The sequence below is a fragment of the Melanotaenia boesemani genome, chromosome 18, assembly GCF_017639745.1.
Source record: "Melanotaenia boesemani isolate fMelBoe1 chromosome 18, fMelBoe1.pri, whole genome shotgun sequence".
Taxonomy (NCBI): domain Eukaryota; kingdom Metazoa; phylum Chordata; class Actinopteri; order Atheriniformes; family Melanotaeniidae; genus Melanotaenia; species Melanotaenia boesemani.
Window position 1 is genome coordinate 10,611,626 of NC_055699.1, and position 21,686 is coordinate 10,633,311.

At 38.0% G+C, this 21,686-nt stretch overlaps 1 protein-coding gene across 1 annotated transcript in view; it reads left to right on the top strand.

The window, feature by feature from the left end:
* The window catches only part of ptprn2 (protein tyrosine phosphatase receptor type N2), a 139,727-nt gene extending 122,774 nt beyond the window's left edge, over positions 1-16,953 (top strand). The window contains exons 15-22 of the mRNA XM_041967530.1: positions 446-519; positions 4,014-4,091; positions 6,490-6,609; positions 7,859-8,025; positions 10,040-10,093; positions 11,094-11,158; positions 13,667-13,740; positions 15,482-16,953. Of these exons, the coding sequence (XP_041823464.1) occupies positions 446-519; positions 4,014-4,091; positions 6,490-6,609; positions 7,859-8,025; positions 10,040-10,093; positions 11,094-11,158; positions 13,667-13,740; positions 15,482-15,553 (704 nt within the window). The 3' untranslated portion in view covers positions 15,554-16,953. The remainder of the gene's footprint in view (positions 1-445; positions 520-4,013; positions 4,092-6,489; positions 6,610-7,858; positions 8,026-10,039; positions 10,094-11,093; positions 11,159-13,666; positions 13,741-15,481) is intronic.
* The last annotated feature ends 4,733 nt before the right edge of the window (positions 16,954-21,686 follow it).

Below are 21,686 nucleotides of genomic sequence, written 5' to 3' on the forward strand. Positions count from 1 at the left end.
CTCTATTGCTTTTTGGTTACTATCAATTAAATCTGACCACAACCACAGAGTCCACCTGAACTCTTCATAAATAAAACATAAAGATGTTTTCTTCTTCTTTATCCGTAGATGTAAGAAAGGATTTTAAGCCAGGTTTTCTTGAGCTTTGATTTGAGAAAAATACAGTGTCAGAAGGCTTCTGAAGTGGGTTTAAGCCCAGTAGAAACATAAATCTTGCAACAGTTTTGTTCTTTGTTGGATTTGTTTGGATTTTGTAGATTACAGCTTGCATTCGTTTTTAAATGAAATAGTTTTTACTTTACTTGAAATACCTTTAAATGAAGCAGTTCAAAGGACCAGAACATTTTTTGGTGTATTCTTTTTGCTGCTCAGTATTTTGTTGTTATTGTGCTGGGAGGAAAGAGTATAGAAATATGCACAGATGAATTATGCATCTCCATTACAGATGATCATTCAAGAATCACCTTGAAAGCAGAGAATAACCACAGCAACTCAGATTACATCAATGCCAGTCCAATAGTAAGTATTATTTATTTAGTATATATTTGTATGTTTGTTGGTGTGTTGTTGATCCCAGATCAATTATGCTTTTCTTTTTTTAACTCTGCTCTGGGAAATTGTGTGGGTTAGGTTTGTCTTCCTGGAGCAGATACCCCTACTTTCATCCACAAAAAGAAAAAAAAAAAATCAAAATTTTTTTGACTCATCAAATGTACAACCGCCCCAAAACCAGAAAAAAACTCAATGCCAGAGAGCGCTAAGATTATTTTTTTATTTATTTTTTTTTTCCTCAAAACATTGTCAGTCATGATTTCCCCTGAGGCTGCTGAGAAGGGATTCCATCAAAGGGAACAGGAAGCTATGCATTTCAAATACAGTGCCAAAATTTCTGAAGAGACAGATGAGGGGGGGTACACACAGCTGCTCTAAAAGCCCATTACTCTTCAGAAACAAACAATGGAGACTTTCAGATGCTCTATTTATTCCTCCTGTTTATGCAGTGGCATATTCATAGCAGTTTTAATCTTAGTATAACATTTGCAATCTTAGAGAAGAATGTGATTATCATGATAATCAATCAGGGGAAGAAGTTAGCAAAAAGTGAGTAAAAAGTTATCCAAGACTGTTTTATGGTGATTTAATGAAAACGAAGTTCAAGCGGATGTTGAAGATGGGTGAAATAATGGCAGATGCAGTGGTGTGTGGATGAAAGGACAGTAATTACACCACAAAAAGGACCCCTGCCTGAGTCCAGCAAAACTGTGATAATTATGTCTGTCAATGCAGCTTCTTCCTCCTCATTAGCTTCAGGGGCAGCAGCCTACGAGTAAATAATCTGCCACTTCTTTCTGGGAATGTGAGGTCAGAGAGGAGAGGGGAAGGGGTGATCTGCACTGCCTGCAAAGCATGGGGGGAACACACAGAGAAAAGGGGCCTGGATAATGATAAATGCTTGACCACAAATGATGCAGGCGCTCCCATACACACAGCATCATTAACGTGAGGAATGGTTCGAAGGAATGTGCGGAGACACAAACTGTGGTCAAAGCCTGGTCATCTCTGTGTTGTCGGGACTTTCCACAAAAGCCAAGAGGCTCTTCCATTTACCACCTTTTCTCCATGTTGTCTCAGAATATGTGGGATGAGCTCAATCAGCCATTAACTGTAAAGTTTTGGATTTTATACAAGCAGGATCAAGGCACTACAGCACTGTGCTGAAAGTTAAGATGTTTCTCCAGGAGCAGATATTTGTGGGAGTTCTTTCAGTACAAGCTAGTTTACTTGAAACCAAAGAACTTTTTTTACATTCTGCTTTTGTTGTAGTCTATCATTGTCACACAATAGTGAGGGAAGGACAGCTGAAATGCAGGGCTGCTCTTTCATGTTTGTGCTTTAGTATTCATGCAGGGATGTCAGCACACAGCTACAGCATGTCTGCGTCCTTGAGATTGGCTGAAACCGAGTGGCTGAAATTCAGCATAACCCTTTTATTTTTGAGGGGGAGATTTTTTATTAGGATTTTTTTCTTTTGTCTAGCCTATGAGAAGAATTTCAACCAGGAAGGATGAGGGGAAAATGATGTGATTATGACTAATTGAGAATAACACTAAGTAATGAGCCCTAAGTTTCCCTCACCTATGTGCCATTTTCTGGAATTTCCTCAGAAGAAAGGTGCTTTTTTTGTGTCTTAACAGAGCATTTTCTGTCAATTACACCTGGCCTCTGCCCACCAAAAATCCTCTTATTACATGTATAATAACCCAAAATCAACAATGTCTGACATGTTATGAAAACAGATTCACTATTTGGCTTTTCCTTTTTTTCTAAATCTGCTAAATGAAATAATTTCCAAAAGTCCTGCTAATATTACACAGCAAGTGTCCCTTTAAAATGAGTTTGAATGTCTCTTTCTGCTGAGGGTGACTTACAGTGACTTCACTTTTTGGTGAGATTTAGATGGAAAAAAAGGAAAGTAAAAACAATTCTGACACGTTAAATCTACTTAAATTAAAAGAAATTGAAAAATAACATGATATTAATAAAGCTGTAATTCTAACTGAAATGTTTTAACTGTTTTTTATTTGTTTGTTTTCTTTTTTTATCAGCCTTTGAAAGCATTAAGAATTAATCCTGTTTTTCAGGATATTAAAAAATAAGTGGAGAAAAGTATTATGGTGATATTAAAGACTAATATTAAAGAGTCTTAAATTATTCTTCCTTTTAAGGGTGGGTGTTGAGGTCCATAAGTGAGACAAATGAGCTTTAGAACTACATGTAAAGTGAAATTAACAACTAGATCTCTAAGGCCATAGAAGTTCTTCTTCACCATAAAACAAAACCTTAACACAAATGAAACAAATAAGTATGACCCTTTGTTTAGCTTTTCTTTGTCATGTTTTGGTTAGGTGTTTTCCTTCTCAGATGCCTCTGTTAAATACAGAAAATGATTTGGTTGTCCATACTCAGTTGCAGATTGATTGAAAATAAATCAACCACAAATTTAGATGATTTTTTTGTGTATTTTCCTCACATAAGATAGAATCTCTTGGAGCCCAAATATGCATTACGTTAAATTAACCCCGATAATAAAAAATGGCTGTGCTGTTTGTCATTCTAATTTTAAAAAGATACACATTTATTTTCCTTCAAAATATATAAAAAAAAAAATCAAAACAGCATCTTTCCGCTGACATGTCTCGCTCTGCTGCATGGAAATCTGTTCAATGAAATGTGTTCTCTGATTGTATGGTGAGGAGGAGGCTGCCCAGCCAACACTGGCTCAATCAAAACCCAATCACATCCCTTAATATCAAGCCTTCCCTGTCATCACCTCCCACCTCAGCATTCGGCCCACTCATTTTAGCCACCTCTGTGCTTTAAAGTCCCAGCACAACATCAGCCATTTTAATGATGCATTTTAAAGAGTACATATGGGTGTAAAGATGCTGAAGCAGGTAAACATCAAGTGAAAATTATGAATGATAAATAAACAGGCAGGTTGAGTTATGGAGGGTTTACACTGCACAATCTAAGTTAGATTAGTTACTGATATACAATGAAAACTGGTATAGCTTCCAAAAAGAAATGTTTTTCTATTTTCAGTGGAAATGAATGATCAGTTTTTTTTTTCTCATCATTAATAAAAATGCACCTTTGCTTAATTTTCTATATAGAGAGCCAATATTTCTTTGCAAGTAAATATTATGGATAAAAGCACTGAATATAACATGTTTTCAGATCCTTAAATCAAATCTTCAGCATCTTTTGTTTCCCTATTTCACAATTTACCCATAAACTTGGGTTTTTACGTCTTTATTCTGATCAGGCTCATAAAAATAGTCTCATCTTCAGTAGCGTAGGCTTTTAGGGGAGGGACAAGAAAGGAGAAAATGAAAGTGTTTTCTTCAATAGATCTCTTGCATTCAGATGAAGGCTTTGATGCAGCCAGACAGTATGTTTTCCTCCCAGAGTCTCCACCCAAACACTGTCACACTACCTTTCCTCTCTCCCAGATGGACCATGACCCTCGCAACCCGACTTACATCGCCTCTCAGGGACCACTTGCTTCCACTGTGGCAGACTTCTGGCAGGTAAGACTCACCAGCCTTTCATCTTCCAACATTTTGTTTCTGCTGCAATGTGAACTTTGAAGAAACACAACAGAGCTGCAGAATGTTTGCCCCAGTGATGTCTGTGTATTTGGATGTTTAGTGCTACAAAGGATTGTCCAGATAAAGGAGGGTCAATGAAGTAATGCAGCAGAAGTAATGGATGCCTGAGCTTACAGACTTTTTGCATGTGGTGCATCTTGTGCTTTACTAAGGAAGTCATTATCTCAGCTGATTGCAGAACTTCTCTCAGTCACACAGTTTTCAATATCAAAGCAATCCATAGGTAGTTGTAGAAACATTGCAAACACAAACTTGACATGATTTTAATGGTGTAAATTTGCCAAACTGCTACAGCTGTTGTTAATCCATCACAATGTTAGCTTCCTGTTTGCATCCTCTCAAGAAATATGGGAGCTGTGGTTTCAACACAGCACAATTATTAGTATATTTTTAGGAGAATTGAGATCAGCAAATAAAATGCTCTCCTACATGTGAAGCTGCCTACAAATTGGCAATGGTGCTACACAATGAACCTCCAGCTTTTTGCTTAATTTAGAAGCTTAGCTACAGACAGCCTCAGGAAGCCTGGTGTTGTTTATATTAATGCTGATATTTGCTCATGTTTAAATTTCTTCCCATAGCTATTTGCATTCCTTCCTGTGTCTATAAATGTCAAAGCAACTTGCCATCAATTATCTCATACAGGCTATTGTAAAACATGTCAGATTGAGCGTAAGTGTGTCTTAAATGATGCATGGTTGCCAAATGGCATTCTTCTGTTTTAATAGGACACCACTGTAGTAATTAGCAGGCCCATCACCTCCATATGGTGAAGTAACTCTGGTTAGCCGTGACCAGGGCTTAGAGGAGTGAAACATAAATCCAGAAGGACCAGCTGGCCATGCACTCTGCACTCTGCATCATGTATTAAACACATACTTATTTTGAATCTTCATAAATGCTGACCTTGTGTTTGAAACTGTCTAGTTACTGCTTGTAACTTGTGGAGGACAGTTTAGGGTTTTCTAATTCTGTGCACTAAGAAATGTAGTTAGTTGTAAATTTTCTGCCCCCAAAATACAAATCTGTAAATAAGGTTTGCCCTCATATGTTTTTTTTTTTTTGTTTCGTTACCTTCTTCTATGCCAGGTGAATAAACACATTTAAATTGTCTTTAAAATATATCTTTTTAGCCATTAACTTTACTCTGAATCTTACCCAATTAAGCACAAATAACTGAGCATTAGATACAGTTTGAATGACAGTCTGAATCGCAGTCTTGTGGTATGGGTAGCAGTCATTCATTATTCAATGTGGTCAACCTTGGATTGTGATGGGAAAAAAAATCTTTACCCCATTAAAAGTAAACAAACAGGGGAAACACTGGCGCTCTCATGCAAGTGGACCATGCACGATGCAAATCTTTTTGCTTTCTCCTGTCTAATCCACACCGGCCCCAGGCAGTGCTCTGAAAGACGGCTCGGCTCTAATCCTCCACTTCTCATTCCTCCATCCCATCATCCTTTACTCCTCCATCCATCTCCCCTCTATTACCTTAGCTCTGCTGGGCCTTCAAGCTTGCCTCTTTCCCTTAAATTCAGCCAATCTGCTGGAGTTCACACAGCATAACTCAGGTCATTCTCAGGCTTTTTCTCTTTTTTTTCTTTTATATATAATCTAGAGTTGATGTATCATCTTTTGAGTCCAGAAAGTGCTAATCACATTTTAAGAAAACAAAGAAAAAGATGGCAGGATTTTATGGAGGGTTTTGTGGGTGAAGATGTTGATATATCTATTTTACCTTGCTACCTGCAAATATTTGCTAAATTATACAAGGCTAAATAGGTCATATTACCTCACATTATCACCTTCCCTAATCTCATCACATCCTGACACAGTTGGCACAGTTGGTGTGTAATGTGTCCACTGGGCTGGATCACAGAAGCTTGTGATTAGTGTATAGTCACAGCCATTGTGTTTTTATAGCAATCATAAAACCTGCGTTTCCTCCTCATTTTCCTAATGGCTGCCGTGGGCCTGTATTTCTTCCCAAGGACACATTAGATAGTGATAAGATGAAATGGAGCAGCAGTGCAGTAGATGTTGTGATCTCGCTCAGGCGACTGAGGGAGGGCGACACAAGAGGCGCCCTCCTGCTGCTCCACCCAACATTTATCATTTGTCACACACGGAGAGGTGACATTTATTCATACTTCCTGCACAAAGATCAAGAAATCAATTTTGCTCTAATGCAAGGTTTCAGTGTAATACGCTGCTCATAGTGGCTCAGCTCGGCTACATATTAGGGCTATTTAAATGACACACGGTGAACATGAAAGTATTTGTTGCTGACGAATATTTATTTTCCGGTGTGTAGATGGTGTGGGAGAGCGGCTGTGTTGTGATCGTCATGCTGACCCCACTGTCCGAAAATGGAGTGAAGCAGAGTCACCACTACTGGCCTGACGAGGGATCAGATGTTTATCACATATATGAGGTATATTAGAAGCAAAAAAAAAACTTTAGGGAGCACCTGGACTTGAGTCATTTGAGTTTTGTCAAAATTTGTATAAAAATACTGTAACCTGGGTTTGAAAATGCTTTGTTTTCATCAGGTAAAATCAAATCACAATATAATCATGTGCATCATCAACACAATATTTAACCTGATATCACCTTTTTATTATCCTTACAAGGATATCGCCACATCCTTAATTTATCAGGCTTATAGTTTTCTGGTTTCTGAACTGGTTCTGCTATTCTCAGAATCTACGTTATATTTAACAAACCAACCCACATCTTTAACTGTTTTGAGCCAAGTGATTTTAATCAGTATGTCATGAACAGAGGGTGGCCATTCAACCTTTAGAAAATGGCACAAAACCAGCTGTTTTTGGCTTAAAATCCAACTTTTTGGGTTACTGACCTTTTATTTATGTATTTTTGTGGTGAAATAGTTCAGAAAAAAATAAGTCTGGTAAACAAACTGGAGCAGAAGTTATTCCATGTCTGTTGAACATGAGTAACTGTAAACTGCTTTAAATCAAGCTGTTTAGTTTAGTGTAAAACAGTGAAACTGAGGACGAATAAAGACTTTGTTTAGTAAAGAAATGCTGCACTTGGGTTTCTCAGAAGTAGTGAATGAAAAGTTTGGCACCATAAACCGATTTCATTTAGGAGAAGTATGATTAAAAAGGCACAGGAGACTAATCATAACACAGACATTGAAGATTAGAAAAATATTAACTTCCAATCCACAAATAAACCAAAGAAACCAAGATGAATTATTTAATTAATTTAGCTGTTTAAATCTGGAAAAAAAATCAACATATGAAAAAAAAATTTCACTGTCTTGGTGGTCTTTTTTGACCTGCAAATTAAGTAAGAACACAAGACAGGACGATCATAAAATGTATTCATCTTCTTGATTCAGCACTGAAGCAAAAGTATATCTAAAGAGAAAAAACATCTAACTTAATTATGTCTCATTTAATCATAAATTGACTCATTTGTTATAGAAAAGGACACAAACTTTTGGATCATTCCTTCAAAACTTGTTTAAAAGAATAAAAAGAATTCCCTGAAACTGTAACCCTTTATTTATCATAACTTAAAACCCCCAAAGAAGATTAAGAAACAATTTGGGGAGTTTGAGTGAGTGAGCCAGCCCTTTAATACATATGACATTTTAACCAAGGCTTTGATCTGCAGTTATGTCATCTTTCGCATACTTTGTCTTGATTTAGGTCAATTTGGTGTCTGAGCACATCTGGTGTGAGGATTTCCTGGTGCGGAGTTTCTACCTGAAAAACCTGCAGACCAACGAGACACGCACCGTCACCCAGTTCCACTTCCTGTCCTGGATGGACCGAGGGATCCCCAACTCAGCCAGGATCCTGTTAGACTTCCGCAGGTACACAGGAGTTTGTGTTGACTTGCCTCAGACGCTGCAGATTTCAGACAGATTTCCATCTTTACGGCTGGCCTTTTTGCCACCCCCCTCCCTGTGCTTGTTCTTAATCACCTCCTCTTATATTCTGCATTCTGTCAGTGCCTCTCTGGTCCTTCTCCTTTTTGCCCCTTTGCCTTTTGCTGTCCTAAAGAATGATTGTTCTAAAAAGGACTGTGTTTCTGTACCATCCCTTTCATCCTGGGCCAATCTCCCTCACTTCCCTCCAGCACATGTGATGCAGCAAATTAACAGCCCCGCACTGCCTGGCTTGGCTTGGGGGAAAAAAAAGAAGAAGAAAAAAAAAAAAAAAAACGAATGAAAGAAAGAATAAGAAAAAAAACTAATTCAGACATCCAATTAAATGAGAGCTGTCTCACTAAAAACACGGGAGTGGGGGGAAAGCTTGTGACTGAATAACCTCACTCTGTTCTCCATATAATGTGTTCTGGCAGAGGAGCAGCAGCGGGCCCTCTGGGAAAACCCAGGAGGGATAGGAAAAGCCCTTCAAATGAGAATAGATGCATCTGATTTGTGGATGGAAGTCTGTCCCTCTGGTTTGTAATGCAGATGAGAGATTGTGTAGTGTTATCATGTCATGCCTTTCTGACAGAGGTGGTCTTATTCTGCCAAATTAAACTGGGTGTAGCTTGCAGTCAGGTATTTACTGATTTGACTTGTGTTTCAATTCCACACACATTGTTTGCCCTGCTGTTGAGATCTCTCTAACAACTAGCTTGCCTTTATTTAGCTCCGTGAATGCTGCTGTAGGTTATAAGGCATCTAAAGCTCTCTGATAGTGATTCAGAAATCTTCACACAGTGTGCTCTAACACTCATGGTTTCGGCCAAGTCGCTATTTTGCGGTTGCCAGTGTCATTTTTGTGATGTTGCAGCTAGTAATATGAGCCCAGTTGCATAGTCACAAAAGTGATCATTGGAAACTGTGTCTCCTCAGCCAGGCCTGTGCACACTCCGTCTTTCTCTCACTCCTGACTCCCTGTCTCCCTCCTCCTCCTCTTCCTCCTCACTGATCCCTTCTCTGGCTTGCATGGGAAATCCAATCCAATCTTTATATGATGTCTTACTAAGAACGTGTTCTGTCTTTACAGATTTTAATGGGGAGGTAAACAATCTCTAAAATGTAGAAATTTAATTGCAACAACATCTAAGTGGTTATAATTTGTTGCTTTTAATGTCAAAGAACAGAGAGAATACCATGAATGCACCATTAACAACAAAGCTATCAGTAGTTGATATAAAATATTGATGCAAGTACAGTGTAAATGTAAAACGAAATAATAATTTTTCTATATAAAATGACCATATAACATATTATTTCATATTATTCCAAATTCTTACTATTATCACTATTTCATATTCTTCAAAATGATTACTATTTCTAGCAGAAAAGCTACTGATCTGTTGAGATTTTTTTAGCATTTTGTTTTTTTCTTTCTATAACTGAAAAGTAAAAAACGAAGGGACATAGAGAGGCACAAAAGGAAGCTCTCAGTGTAGTCAGTTTCCATGGTAACGATGGGGTGTGAAAAGGCTTGTTGGCCTTCACCGTGCCTGTGGTGTAAAACATTAATAATTGGCCGGGGTTAATGCGTCGGTGTTCGGCAATCACAACATCACACCACCACGTCCGTCACCCACACGTCACAGTGATTTACTGTTACTGAAATGATGTTTAATTTATTTACAGATTTCTGTCTCCATGCTCCAATTTAAATATCTGACTGACAGAAGGGAGCATCTTTCAGATTCATGTTTGTTCTTTTAAATATCGCTGTTATTAATTTCATCCAGACCACGGTTCACAAGTCCCTCATGATTCACATTTGTTGTGATCATCACTGTTTTTATTAAGAATTTGATCCTGTGTCCTGAATTGGACTTTGCAGCTTTTGCACTGAGACAACTTGCCACCAAGCTTGCAGTAACATCAGATTTTCTCTTTTGTTTTATTTCAGAAAAGTTAACAAGTGCTACCGGGGTCGATCTTGCCCGATAATTGTTCACTGCAGGCAAGTATAACTGAACCTTGTGGCTGACCCTGCTGAATTGGGACAGAGTGTTTGTCATGGCCTGTGTGTTGAAGGGGAGAGGCTGTTTATTTAAACTCGCTCAGTCCATTTAATCTATCTGGGTCCACTGGAGCTGCTGTTTATTCCACTGACTATTTCTTATGTAAATAACATGGCACAAACCTACTCAGCCAAAGACCCTTCTATTTCCCATTTGGTTGAGTTAGTTAACTGGCCTTGATTGGTTCGTATTAAACACCAGGTATCTGTCTGACCACTTTTTAATAGTCACATCCTGTTAAGTCATGCATGGGGCCAGTAAGCCCGCTCACCCTCTGAGGGACTGAGTGTCTAACAGTGGATTAATGAAGCTGTGGTGCTCAGGCAGCTCTCCTGTTTTATTGGCCTTGCCTTTATTAGAGAGATGTCCACGCCTTGTTTGCAATTAACATGCAGAGCTGTTGAATGGCTGGCGGGCACAAAGGGAGGCTTTTCATGGGACTATCTCTGGAGTAATGGAAAAGCAAGGCTCTCCAAAAGCTGTTCTCGGACCGCCTCTGGCCTCTCAACTTCTCCTCTGCTCCTGAGGTGCATGCATTTAAAAGCTTTTGTCCCCAGTGTGCCTTAGAAACCATTCCCCTCTCTCCAATAGCTAAGCAATTCTCCAGACCACACATGCACTCACGTGCAAGGGTTTAACATAATTGCATCTATTGGAAAATATTATCTTTTTTTCTGAATCTTTTCATTAGAATTTAGAGATTAATACTGATTTTTGCTTCGTAGGTATTTTAATTTATCTGTAATATGTTTTGTGCAAATAGAAAGGTGTATATCTTGATGCAGAGACTAATATGAGCTTAAATATACTTGACAGTCTCACAGCAGATGCAGATGTAAATGAGCAATTTGTTTTCTCATAAGAAAAACACTCTGAGATTAAAGCATCTCATGCTGCCACCTTAATGATCTCTGCCTCACTGTTTCTTATTCTCTACAGTGACGGAGCTGGCAGGAGTGGGACTTACATTCTGATTGACATGGTCCTCAATAGGATGGCTAAAGGTAACGATCAATGGCTTCCCTTTCACTCTTTCTGTTTCCCCGGCAACGCAAAAGCCTCTCATTTTCCACAGAGGATCTTGGGGACGCATTAGAGGGTGACTTCTCTGAGGCCTGGAGAGGCAACGAAGACAGAGGCAGAAGTGGAGGGAGTTGCTAGGAGCGGGGAGAGCAGAACAAAGAGGAAACACAGGGAAGCGAAATAAAAGAGAAACCTCTACCCACATTAATAATTATCTATTTAAGCAACCTTCACACCGTATTGACCTACACCTGCAGCTGCAGCATGAATTTAGATAGCACATGCATGGAAATGAAATGTTTAAAGGGAAAATGCATTAAAAATTTGCCACAGTGATTTAAATCAATATTTATTATTTAATGTGAACACCGTACTTATTAGGTTTGATTATTGATTTTTTTTTTAACAGAATGGTGTTGACTTTTTTTTTCCTATTAAACACAATTATGCTCTAAACTGAACACTGTGTCAGCAGGTTAGAAATCTTCAAGGTGCAATTATATTTTATTGCCTGCAATTCTGAGTCAGACTGGCCCCTGCACCAAAAGTAACACATAAACATGTTTTGTTTGTTTTGTTTATTCAAGCATGGGTACAGGTAAAATAAGATGGTTACTTTCTTTCCCATTGCCAGTGGTTGCCTGTTTTCTGTCAGTGTTCTGCAGGCTACAATGTCCTGTATACCCATGTACCAGAGGACAAGCCTGTGAGCTGACCCAACATGATGGGATGATATTAAACTATATCCTGCAGGCTGTGTATGATAGCAATTTCTTATAGTAGCAATTATTTGAGATTTTAACATTAGTGTTACTTGTGATTGGACCTTGAATATCAAGAGTGTGCTCAGCAAAAACACAAGGCAAATTGATGAGCATCTTTCTGTCCAAACGCTGCTGGTGTCAGTTTTAGAGCCTTCATGGAAGATCTTGCAGTTGTTAGATACATGTTTCAACCCCTCTTTCAACCCCGAGCGCAGCAGCCTGATTGAATACTAGCCCATGCACCCAGGTGTTGTGTTCCTATCAATACTAATTGGAGCCAGAGCTGTTAAATACCCATGATTACAGTAATTATTTGACAAAGGACTGATTGCTAATTTTGTATTTTCACAGTGAACTCTAAAGCCAGATGTTAGTGCGTCTTGGCAATTTTTTTTTTTTTTTTTTTTTTTGGCTAGTGTTAAAAGGGCTTTGATCACATCTCACAGAAACTTGACACCATTATGTAATGCACATATACCAATGAAAGTTTAAACAAGTGGGTAAAAAGAGCCTAAAGGAAAGGATATCTGTGGCCTGGGTGTGTCATTACATGTGAGCAGGAATGATTTGACAATTTTCTGGAAATATTTTACTTTATTTTTTAGCTGAATTTGTACTCAGAATGAGCAGAAGTTATAGCTTGAGAATGTTACTCTTGAATTCTTTAAAGATACCCAGGTTATAAACATCTATTGTCACGCTGGAGTGGTGTTCCCTCAAGGCTTAGCCTGCTCTTTGCCCTCTGACCTCTGCCCTTTCCCTTCCCTCCTCCAGCGATCTAGCCCCGTCAGAGCAGGTTAAGAGAACGTTCAACTATATGGCAGACCTTCCCTGCACTGTCTGTAAAACAGTAATAAGACTAGCCCATCATGATGGAGTTCAAGCAGTTCTGTGACCAATGCGCTGTTGTCCATGGTGATGAAAGCTGCAACTCGGTCTCTTTTTAACCTTTTGTTTTCTGCGGCTGGAACCAAATGCATGAAATGTACATAAGCTCACTCTTCAAGCTTTTTTCTTTAATCAGAGAGCCTCTTCTCAGCTTAACTTTGGATTTCAGCCGATCTAAGACATGAAAGTCTTGTCCTAGCGCTGAGTACCTTGGAGTACTATGTCCAGCTACATTAAATCCTACTTTTTCCATCTCTTACCCGCACATATTCATGCAATCACACTTTTGCTCTATCCTCTCTACTTCCACTCTCTCCCTCACTTTAAAAAACATCTAAAGGGTTCAGGGATTCCTTCGACATCTCTGTCATTTTCACAAATGAGCACTAGCTTGCAATCCATGAATCTGAAAGCAAAATAAGATTTTCCAGATTACCATCATAGACTCAAAGGCAGCTCATCACTACTGAAGCAACTGTTGGAAAGGTTAATCATCAGAATGAGTGACGCAAAGCTGCTGCAAATCATTTTAATTGTTGATTCTCAGATTTGTGCATGCACACACACACACCCACACACACACTCTCACTCTCTAGAAAGCAGGGCGTAGTGCTTTTGAATGCATTATTGCACTTTTCCCAGACCCCCAAAAATATCCTCTTGCATATTTTATCAAGAAACAGTCCATGGCTCCTGTCCAAGTCTTTCGAGGGATGAATGTAATAATTTTCAATCGCTGGGCTGTTCCAAAGGGAACCCAGAATAAAGAGAGATTGACAGATGTGAGCTGGATTACTCCACTGCTTTGAACTCAGTCCAATTTTCGGTCTGTTGCAGGTGCTAAAGAGATTGATATTGCCGCTACCCTGGAGCACTTGAGAGACCAGAGAGCTGGCATGGTCCAGACAAAGGTAAGGTCCCCAGCTTTGAGGGGGTGGGGGAGGAGGAATATCGGGGGAGGGGTTGCACTCATTTAGAGAGACGATTGTCTACTTCATGCACAGAGGATCAGGGGTAATGATGATGTAATTGATAACTGCTTCAAGATTATAGAAACACTGTCTTGGAAAACAATAACTCAACATTCATCTCAAGGATGTAAGAAATTTCTTTGAAGTTTTTTTTTTAAACTGCATCATTATACAATTTTCTATAAATGTTTTGCTTTAAAGATTTCACTTTCTTGAGTGTAGATTTTTCTCCAAATTACTGATTAATTGTTCTGTGAATGAAATTTTGAGCCCAAAGTGATGCGTTAAAATCTAAATATGTCAATCTGTATTTACATCTACTTTCTTTAGCCTTAAAACTTTATATCACAGCACCTGATGTTGATTCAGGGAGTCCTATACAAAAACATTTGCCCTCATCCATCCCATTTGTTTCTCTTGCAGGCAGCGAGAATAGCTATAACAGTAATGATGAAGGCAAACCTTCATGCAGCAGTGGGTGATAATATTTATGGGAGCTGCTTGCTAACAGACTCCAGAGTTCCTCGATGGTTCATTAATGCTGCTTTCACAGCTGCGCTCTGTTCAGCGGAGAAAAGCTTTTCAAGCACTCTCTTTTTCTTTTCTGACATGTCTAAGTGAAATTATTTGAATTGGAATATTGTTGATTCCACTTTGCAGTTTCATGCTGGCTTGACACAGAAATTAGATTGCAATGAGGTATGAAATTTAGAGTTAAGTTTCAAGAAGTGGATTACCAAATATCTTTTTTCCCCCTATATGATGTTCATACTTTCTTTTTTGGTTAAAAATAGATTAATCCCCTCTTTTTTTTTCTTTTAGTTACTGTTTTTGGCAGACTTGAGCATGCAATAATAACAGCACATATGAGTGTTATTCCTGCTCACTAACATCCTGTTGAGCAGAGATTGATCTCCCCCCTGTGGTTTAAATGTGAAAAGCTAAGCCTGAACAACAAAGCCTCATTTTAAAAGTATCCCAAAACTTTCAAGTCTACCTGGGAGTAGATTATCACCTAGAACTGTGGTGGAGATAGAGATGGATTTACTTACACATTTTCTGGCCCCATCGCAGCTTCAGAAGACATAAAAATAGAAGCTCCACATAATCTCCACTGCAAAGCGAAAGCTACGGCCATTAGTGACTCTGTATTGATTTAGCCTATCCTCAGGCCAAACTATGGCAGGCTGTGTGTTGACACATCTGAAGACTGTTCCCTCCAAACTCCCACATACCCTCTCTTTGTGAGAGGACCCTGTGGCCTGCAGCCTGGGGAGAGGAGAAGAATATAAAAACACCAGGTCCAGGGGGCAAACATCAATCAGCTCCTTAGGGAAAACCATGAGTCGGTTTCACAATCAAACACACGCACACAAACTCTAAAAAAGCTGAGACAGTTTGACTCAAAGCTCCATTTTAAGACACACCTGGCTGGATCGATGTCGTGCCAGCTGTGCGTGCACTCCAGGTTGAAAGCTCAGAGAGCGTTTCAGCTCACCTCTGTGGCCGGGCCCAGGCAGGGTCTGGAGATATGGAGGAAGAGGAGGCGGTGGTAGTAGTCAATCATTTAAAAATGCCACTTCAGAATTGTTACATGCTAAAACTGTAACCTTCCTTCCCTTCTTTATCTTTCCCTGCGTTCTTTCCTTCCCCACCTCCTCCTCCTCTTTCTCCTCCTCAGGAGCAGTTTGAATTTGCACTGACAGCCGTGGCAGAGGAGGTGAACGCCATTCTGAAAGCACTTCCTCAGTGAAGGCATCACACCTCACCTACTTCTTCTCGCTCTCTAACCACCAGTTTCCTCTGCCCACTCATGACTGACATCTTTCTCTGCCCTTTCCTCTCCTCTTCTATCTCAGCCTCCTCTTCACCTAGATATAATACTGCATACTGAACGTTGTGTCGGGTATATCACCTGGATCCATATTCTGTCATTTCAGAGTGTGACTGTTGATCTGTGGTTGTTTTAACAATTCTGGATAAAGAGAGCAGAGTGAGAATAGAGAAATTGAAACACAGATCAACATTCTTCCTGTAAAAATTTATGAGTATGAACCCATGGTCCTCTATAACTGTGATGTTGTTCCTGAACATACTGTTGCAGTGCCACGATGAGATGTTTACGTGATGTCAAGTGAAGATTTTTGTTCTAACAATGAACTATCTGTTGTTAAAAACTGACACAAATGCTAAGAAAACAAATTACAGCAGGACTGCAATTAACAGTTTTCTGTGTGAAATCTTTAAAAAAAATGTTCTCACAGGCTGCGTTAGTCTACTTATTTTGTGACAAGCAATCTAAAATCTTAAAATATTCAAATTATTGTCATGGATGACAAAGAGAAACTGCGTATGATTATATCTGAAATTGGAGTTGGAGAATATTAGGCATTACTTCGTTCAGAAAAAGAAAACATTTGACACAAATTTATTTTTACTGAATATCTAATTGAACATACTTGTGCAACTGTAACCCTCTCAGACTAACCACATGTAAATTAAGTTCTTGCCTGTAAAAAAAAAAAAACAAACATTGTACAGATTATATCCTCTGAAGTGGTTTGCTGGATCCACGTAGCGTTTTGGAGGTCGACTCCTCACATATTTCTCTTCCTCTGTGATCTGAATTAGCTACTATATACTCAGCATCACATGTACAGATGTTAAAATGTGTGTGTCGTAATTTGGATCTCAGTATTAAACCACAGATTCTTTAACTCTGAAGAAGCCTCACAGAACATTGATTATCAAAACATATCAGCTATTAAATCTTCCTCACTGCGCCAATTTAACATCTTTTGTTTGGTACATGAACATCTTTGTTAATCTTAAATGTGAAATATGCCAACTGAGATAGTTATTGCCTCTGTTTAGAAATGCTGTCATCTTATATTAATAGTAATAATATGATAAAGAGTATATTTGAGAAGACATATATCGGGATTGTTGCTAAACTTGTTTATCCATCTATCACTGGTATATTGTGGCATTTTGTGCAATGTGACAGATTATTCACTGTATGTAAAGACAATGAATGACTTTATGAATCCTTCTTTAGTGCTATCTAAAATACATACTGAGAGCCTCAATGAGAACTATATATTTTGTGTGAGAAATAACATTCAGATTGATAATAAATGAAAATGAACTACACCGCTCTGCTGTCTGGTGTAATGTTATTTCTGATACACTCACAAACAGAAGCGAGGCGGCCACCTTTCCTCTGAAAGGCTTGATTGAATGGTAGTCTTAGTAAAGTCACAAAGAAAATGGAGTATAGTGCTCCCCTGAGGGTTTGTATGTGAGAAAGACTCCCAGGTTTGAACAGATGAAATGCTTGGTTCACCAGAGAAAGTGCCTGAGATTTGTAATAAAATCAGTCTTGTATTTTCTCCTCTGAGGTCGTCCCCTGGTATTACAGAGAGAAGGTTCAGTCAGCGTCAAATAAAAGATGTTATTTGTATCAGACCACAAATGTATATTCTAGTTTTGTTATCGGTATCATTTTGTCTTTTTAGCTTAGTTTAAAAAGGGAATTATAAATGACTCATTTATTCAGATTCATCTTTTTTTTCCATGTTTTTTTTGTGTGTGTGTGTCTGAAAAAGGCAGTTTCAATGTTCAATCAGTACATTTGACAAGTTAGTTTGTGCTGAATGTTATTGTTTACATTTAGGTGAACTAACCTGAGCTCATTTTAGTTTAGATGGTCAATGTTGAGATCAGTACTTACAGTAGGTCAGCTGACACAGCGTTGACAAGAGTAGTTGAATAATCATTTACCAACACCTAATGGGTCTGCTCCAAGCATTTAAAATCTTTTGTATGTCATCTTGTGAAAAATACCATCATTTGATTATGCTATTACAGTTTTTACCAAATAATATTCACAATAAATGAGGGCATCTTTAATAAAAGGAATAAATGATAGCCACAGAGGTCAGATCAAGTCGTTTCTCTCAAATCTCAATTAAAAACCTATAAATATTAAGTTTAAAACATCAATTTTTTCATAAATGTTCTCATCAAGTTAATGCCATGGTAACAAAAGATTATCAACAATGCATTTAAGAAAGTGTATGCATCCACCATGACAGCTGCATTCAGTGGGGGTAAAATCTACATGGCAAGAGACGAGTATCGTAGACTAAGCAGAAGGCAAAGTCCAGTAAACAAAACCAAAGGGTCCAGAATGAAAGTTATAAAAGGAGCAGGTCAACTACAACAAAGGAAGGAATCAACAAACCAAACAGAGAAGAAGACAGTTTGATGTGAAGTGAAAAGACAGTCTGGTTGAGAACATCTGAAGTCTAATAACAAATGGCAACCAGGTGTTCATCACAGGAACAGAGCAGTGGAGTAATCAGCTCTGCTAAACAGGTGTGAAGCAAACACCGGAAGCAAAACTAAGTGCAATGAGCATAATGTGGACATGTAACAAAATGTTGACAACAGTAAGCAAAAACACATTCAAAACAAAGAAAAAGACCAAAGCTATAACGAGCTCGTGGATCTGAGAATTGCATGGAATTCAGTTTCAGCTTAAAAGCAACAGAAAATAAACTAAACTATGGCCTTTTCAGATCATGTTTAAAATTCTGGAGCATTTACAAAAATTACCAGTGAAGCCATTATTATTATTATTATTATTATTATTATTATTATTATTATTATTATTATTAAAGTCTTGAACTGTCCTTTACCTTATTTTATTTTATTTGTTTATTATTTTGTAACTATAGTTTTTTGCATAATATTCTGTAAATGATCAAGCAAAGAGTTTCCTGTTGGGGGGACATGAGCATCAGTTAGAGGTGGTTGTTGTTTTTAGTAGATTTATAACTTGTTCTAATCCGGAACTGATTTGTAAATATTCAGTGACTCATTTATTATGCTCTTAATGAAGTTAACTGCTCACAGTTTATGAACTGTTCACAAAAGTGGCTTTATTAAAAACATGTTTCAAAGCAATAATAATTCAATTTTAAGTATATCCTTGACTATATATTGGCCTAAATGTGGAAATAATTTGTTATCAATACAATGCAAATATGGAGCATCCCTAACAGAGCATGAAATAAAAAGGAATTTGGTGAAAAGTGCAATAAAGACTTTGCCACAAGCAAAAACAATGTTGAAAGGCATGTATGGAGAATATATAATTTTCAGCCACTCAACAATGTGTGCGTGGGGTTCTTGTGCGAATGCATATTCATGTATGTGCTGCTCGTTGACATGTCCCTCCCTCCCTTGACAGTTGTAATAGCTGGGAATGAGGCGTCATGCACTTCCTGAGGCCTCATTTGCATATGATTCACTGATGAGCTGCCACCGCTAACCAGCAACACCAAACCAAAGTCCTATTAATATTCTCCCATTCAAGTTGTAAAGCACACAAACCTAATCAGCTTAGAAATTACTGTATGGAAACCATAATTACGCATGTTTAATTGCTTATCATCTGATGGGTACAAGTTTATTAGAAAACGTATTTATGGTAATTGCTTCCGGAGGTATCTGGTGTGCTACAATAGCATGTGATATCCTGTCAGCTCCCATTTGAGAGGATTAATGCGTTCTGTTAAAGTCACAAAATTAGATACTGTGTATGGGTTCTTTGGATGCTTGGTTTAACTCAAAGTGATTTTTAATTTAGGGGTTTCTAAATTACTGTGTAAGCTCAGATGAGTCTATGGAGAGAGATCCGTCAAAATCGGCATATCTCATTGTTAAGGAGTGCTAGCATATCTCATGGGTATAAGTGAGTGTAAAGTAGCCAAATGGCTGTGTAATCATGATGCCACCAGAAAAATATCAACAGTACAAAAATGTCTGGCAAGGGAGAAAATGTCTACCACCAAGCAGGGAAGCTGTAAAATTACAGGAAATGCAGGAGCGACACAGAAATGAAAAGTCAAAGGCATGAAATGAGAAAACTCAAGGGAGTTTTGAAGGTAAGCCATCTCAAAGCCGATGAATCATTCAGTCCTGAAACAAGCAGATGAAAACACAGTGCAGGTCCCTTGGAGGGGCCTCCACACCGCCAAGAACGTCGAGTGGGCCTCTTCAGCCATGGGTCTCAGTGAGTCTTACAGCTCTTTTCTACTCTTTGATGATCTCTCTATGGTTTATTGTAATCAGTGTTGGCTCTCAGTCCTTCTGACTCACTTGTAAATTCATGTGGTTTTATGAGAAAATGCAAAACCAGCCAGAAGTTCCTCTTTGAATAAGTCTTTTTTTCATTAGATTAGTGATTACCTAGCAGCAATACATGTATTTTTTATGGTTAGGTTTTATGTATAATTGATGCATGTGATTTATAAAGTGTGCTCAAGGAGAGAGTATTTATACAAAGGAAAATACAAAATGGTGATCCATTAAGGAGAAAGCAGAAAGCCCAAAAAGGGTTACAGAGTGATTATATGTCAACAGTATATGAAAATTCTGCAGATCTGGTAGAAAACGTCAATCAGCAGTACTGTTTGGCTTGCAGCATTCCTGCATCACATACTGCAGGAAAACTGCACTTGTCACGTCTTTCTAAAAATTTGTCACTGTAAAATGTTTGACAATTACTGATGTATTTTGAACCCTGTGACCTCCCATACCCATCACATACTGATCATGCTGGGTTTTGAAATTATCTTCTTTTCAAAAGCCTAACCAAGTAGTTTTGTTGCCTAAACCTAACCAGACAAGAATCTTTAAATTACTATTAACCAACCAGAGATTTCATATCAAATTAACGTAGATTGATCCTTAAGGCCAAATGAAGTGTTGTATAAAATGTTATATGTTTTTTGAAGAGTCAAACATGAGTTAAACAGTCTCAGCTTGGAGACACTGGTCTGAGACCTGCAGGTAAAGCAGCAAGTGTAAAGAGGATAAATCTGAGTTGAGCCTTGTTGTTTGTATCATGTGGACTGTATGCAGACAAGTCTAGAAAACAACTGGATTTCCAACAATCAATGTGAAACAAAGTGAAAAAATGAAAAAAGAAATGTTGTTTCTGATCAAACGTCGACATACTTAACCCACCTCCACCTCTCCAAGCTCCCCTGTATTCATTAGCTTGTTTAAACAGTTTAACTGTTTTTGCTGGTTCTTTTGCCAGTATCATAATATCAAAAGCATGATTTTGAAACCTATCATTTCCTTCTGGATTAATCTCTGCAAAAACCAAAGTTTTTGGGCTTCCACACCACATCCAACAGATATCTAGATAATGTATATAATCTATATAATGTTCTATTGCATTGTATGACTGCAATAAAACCAAAAATAGATTGTCAGACAGTAGATATTGGTTTCCAGATTGCACTGTGGCCAGTGTGTTCTACTTATTTTTGTTCTTGCAGGTTATTAACGTGCATGTGGTTGGTTAATTCTACTCATTCTATAAACTAGACAACAGCTTGTACCAAAATTTCACATCATAGTTTGAAATGTTCAGTTTCAGATATGTGTTTATGGAGATTAACATAAATGTGATTGGATTGAAGTTCTTTTCATTTTATTACTGCTTACTGCTAGTGGCCAAAAGAAGGTATTACACCTTTAAGAGAGTTGCAAGTCTTGTTTTTTTATTGTTGAAGAATAACAGAATTGGATTAATTATTTGTGGTATCAGCTAAAAAAAAAAGCATTTATGCAAACATGGAAAAATATTCTCTTGTGTCTGTATCAAAGGGGTTTGACAAAAAGCTGTTTGATCTCATAAAGCTGTGGAAGTTCATCAGATAAAATTTTTTAAGAGCTGATACCCCAGATGCTTCATTTGGCTCCAACCAAAGTTTGGATGCACTGTTGTAAAATATTAATAGTAGCATTTTCTCAGAAATATTGCCTTAAAAGATTGTGAAAAAGTCAACTAAAATTATTATTCT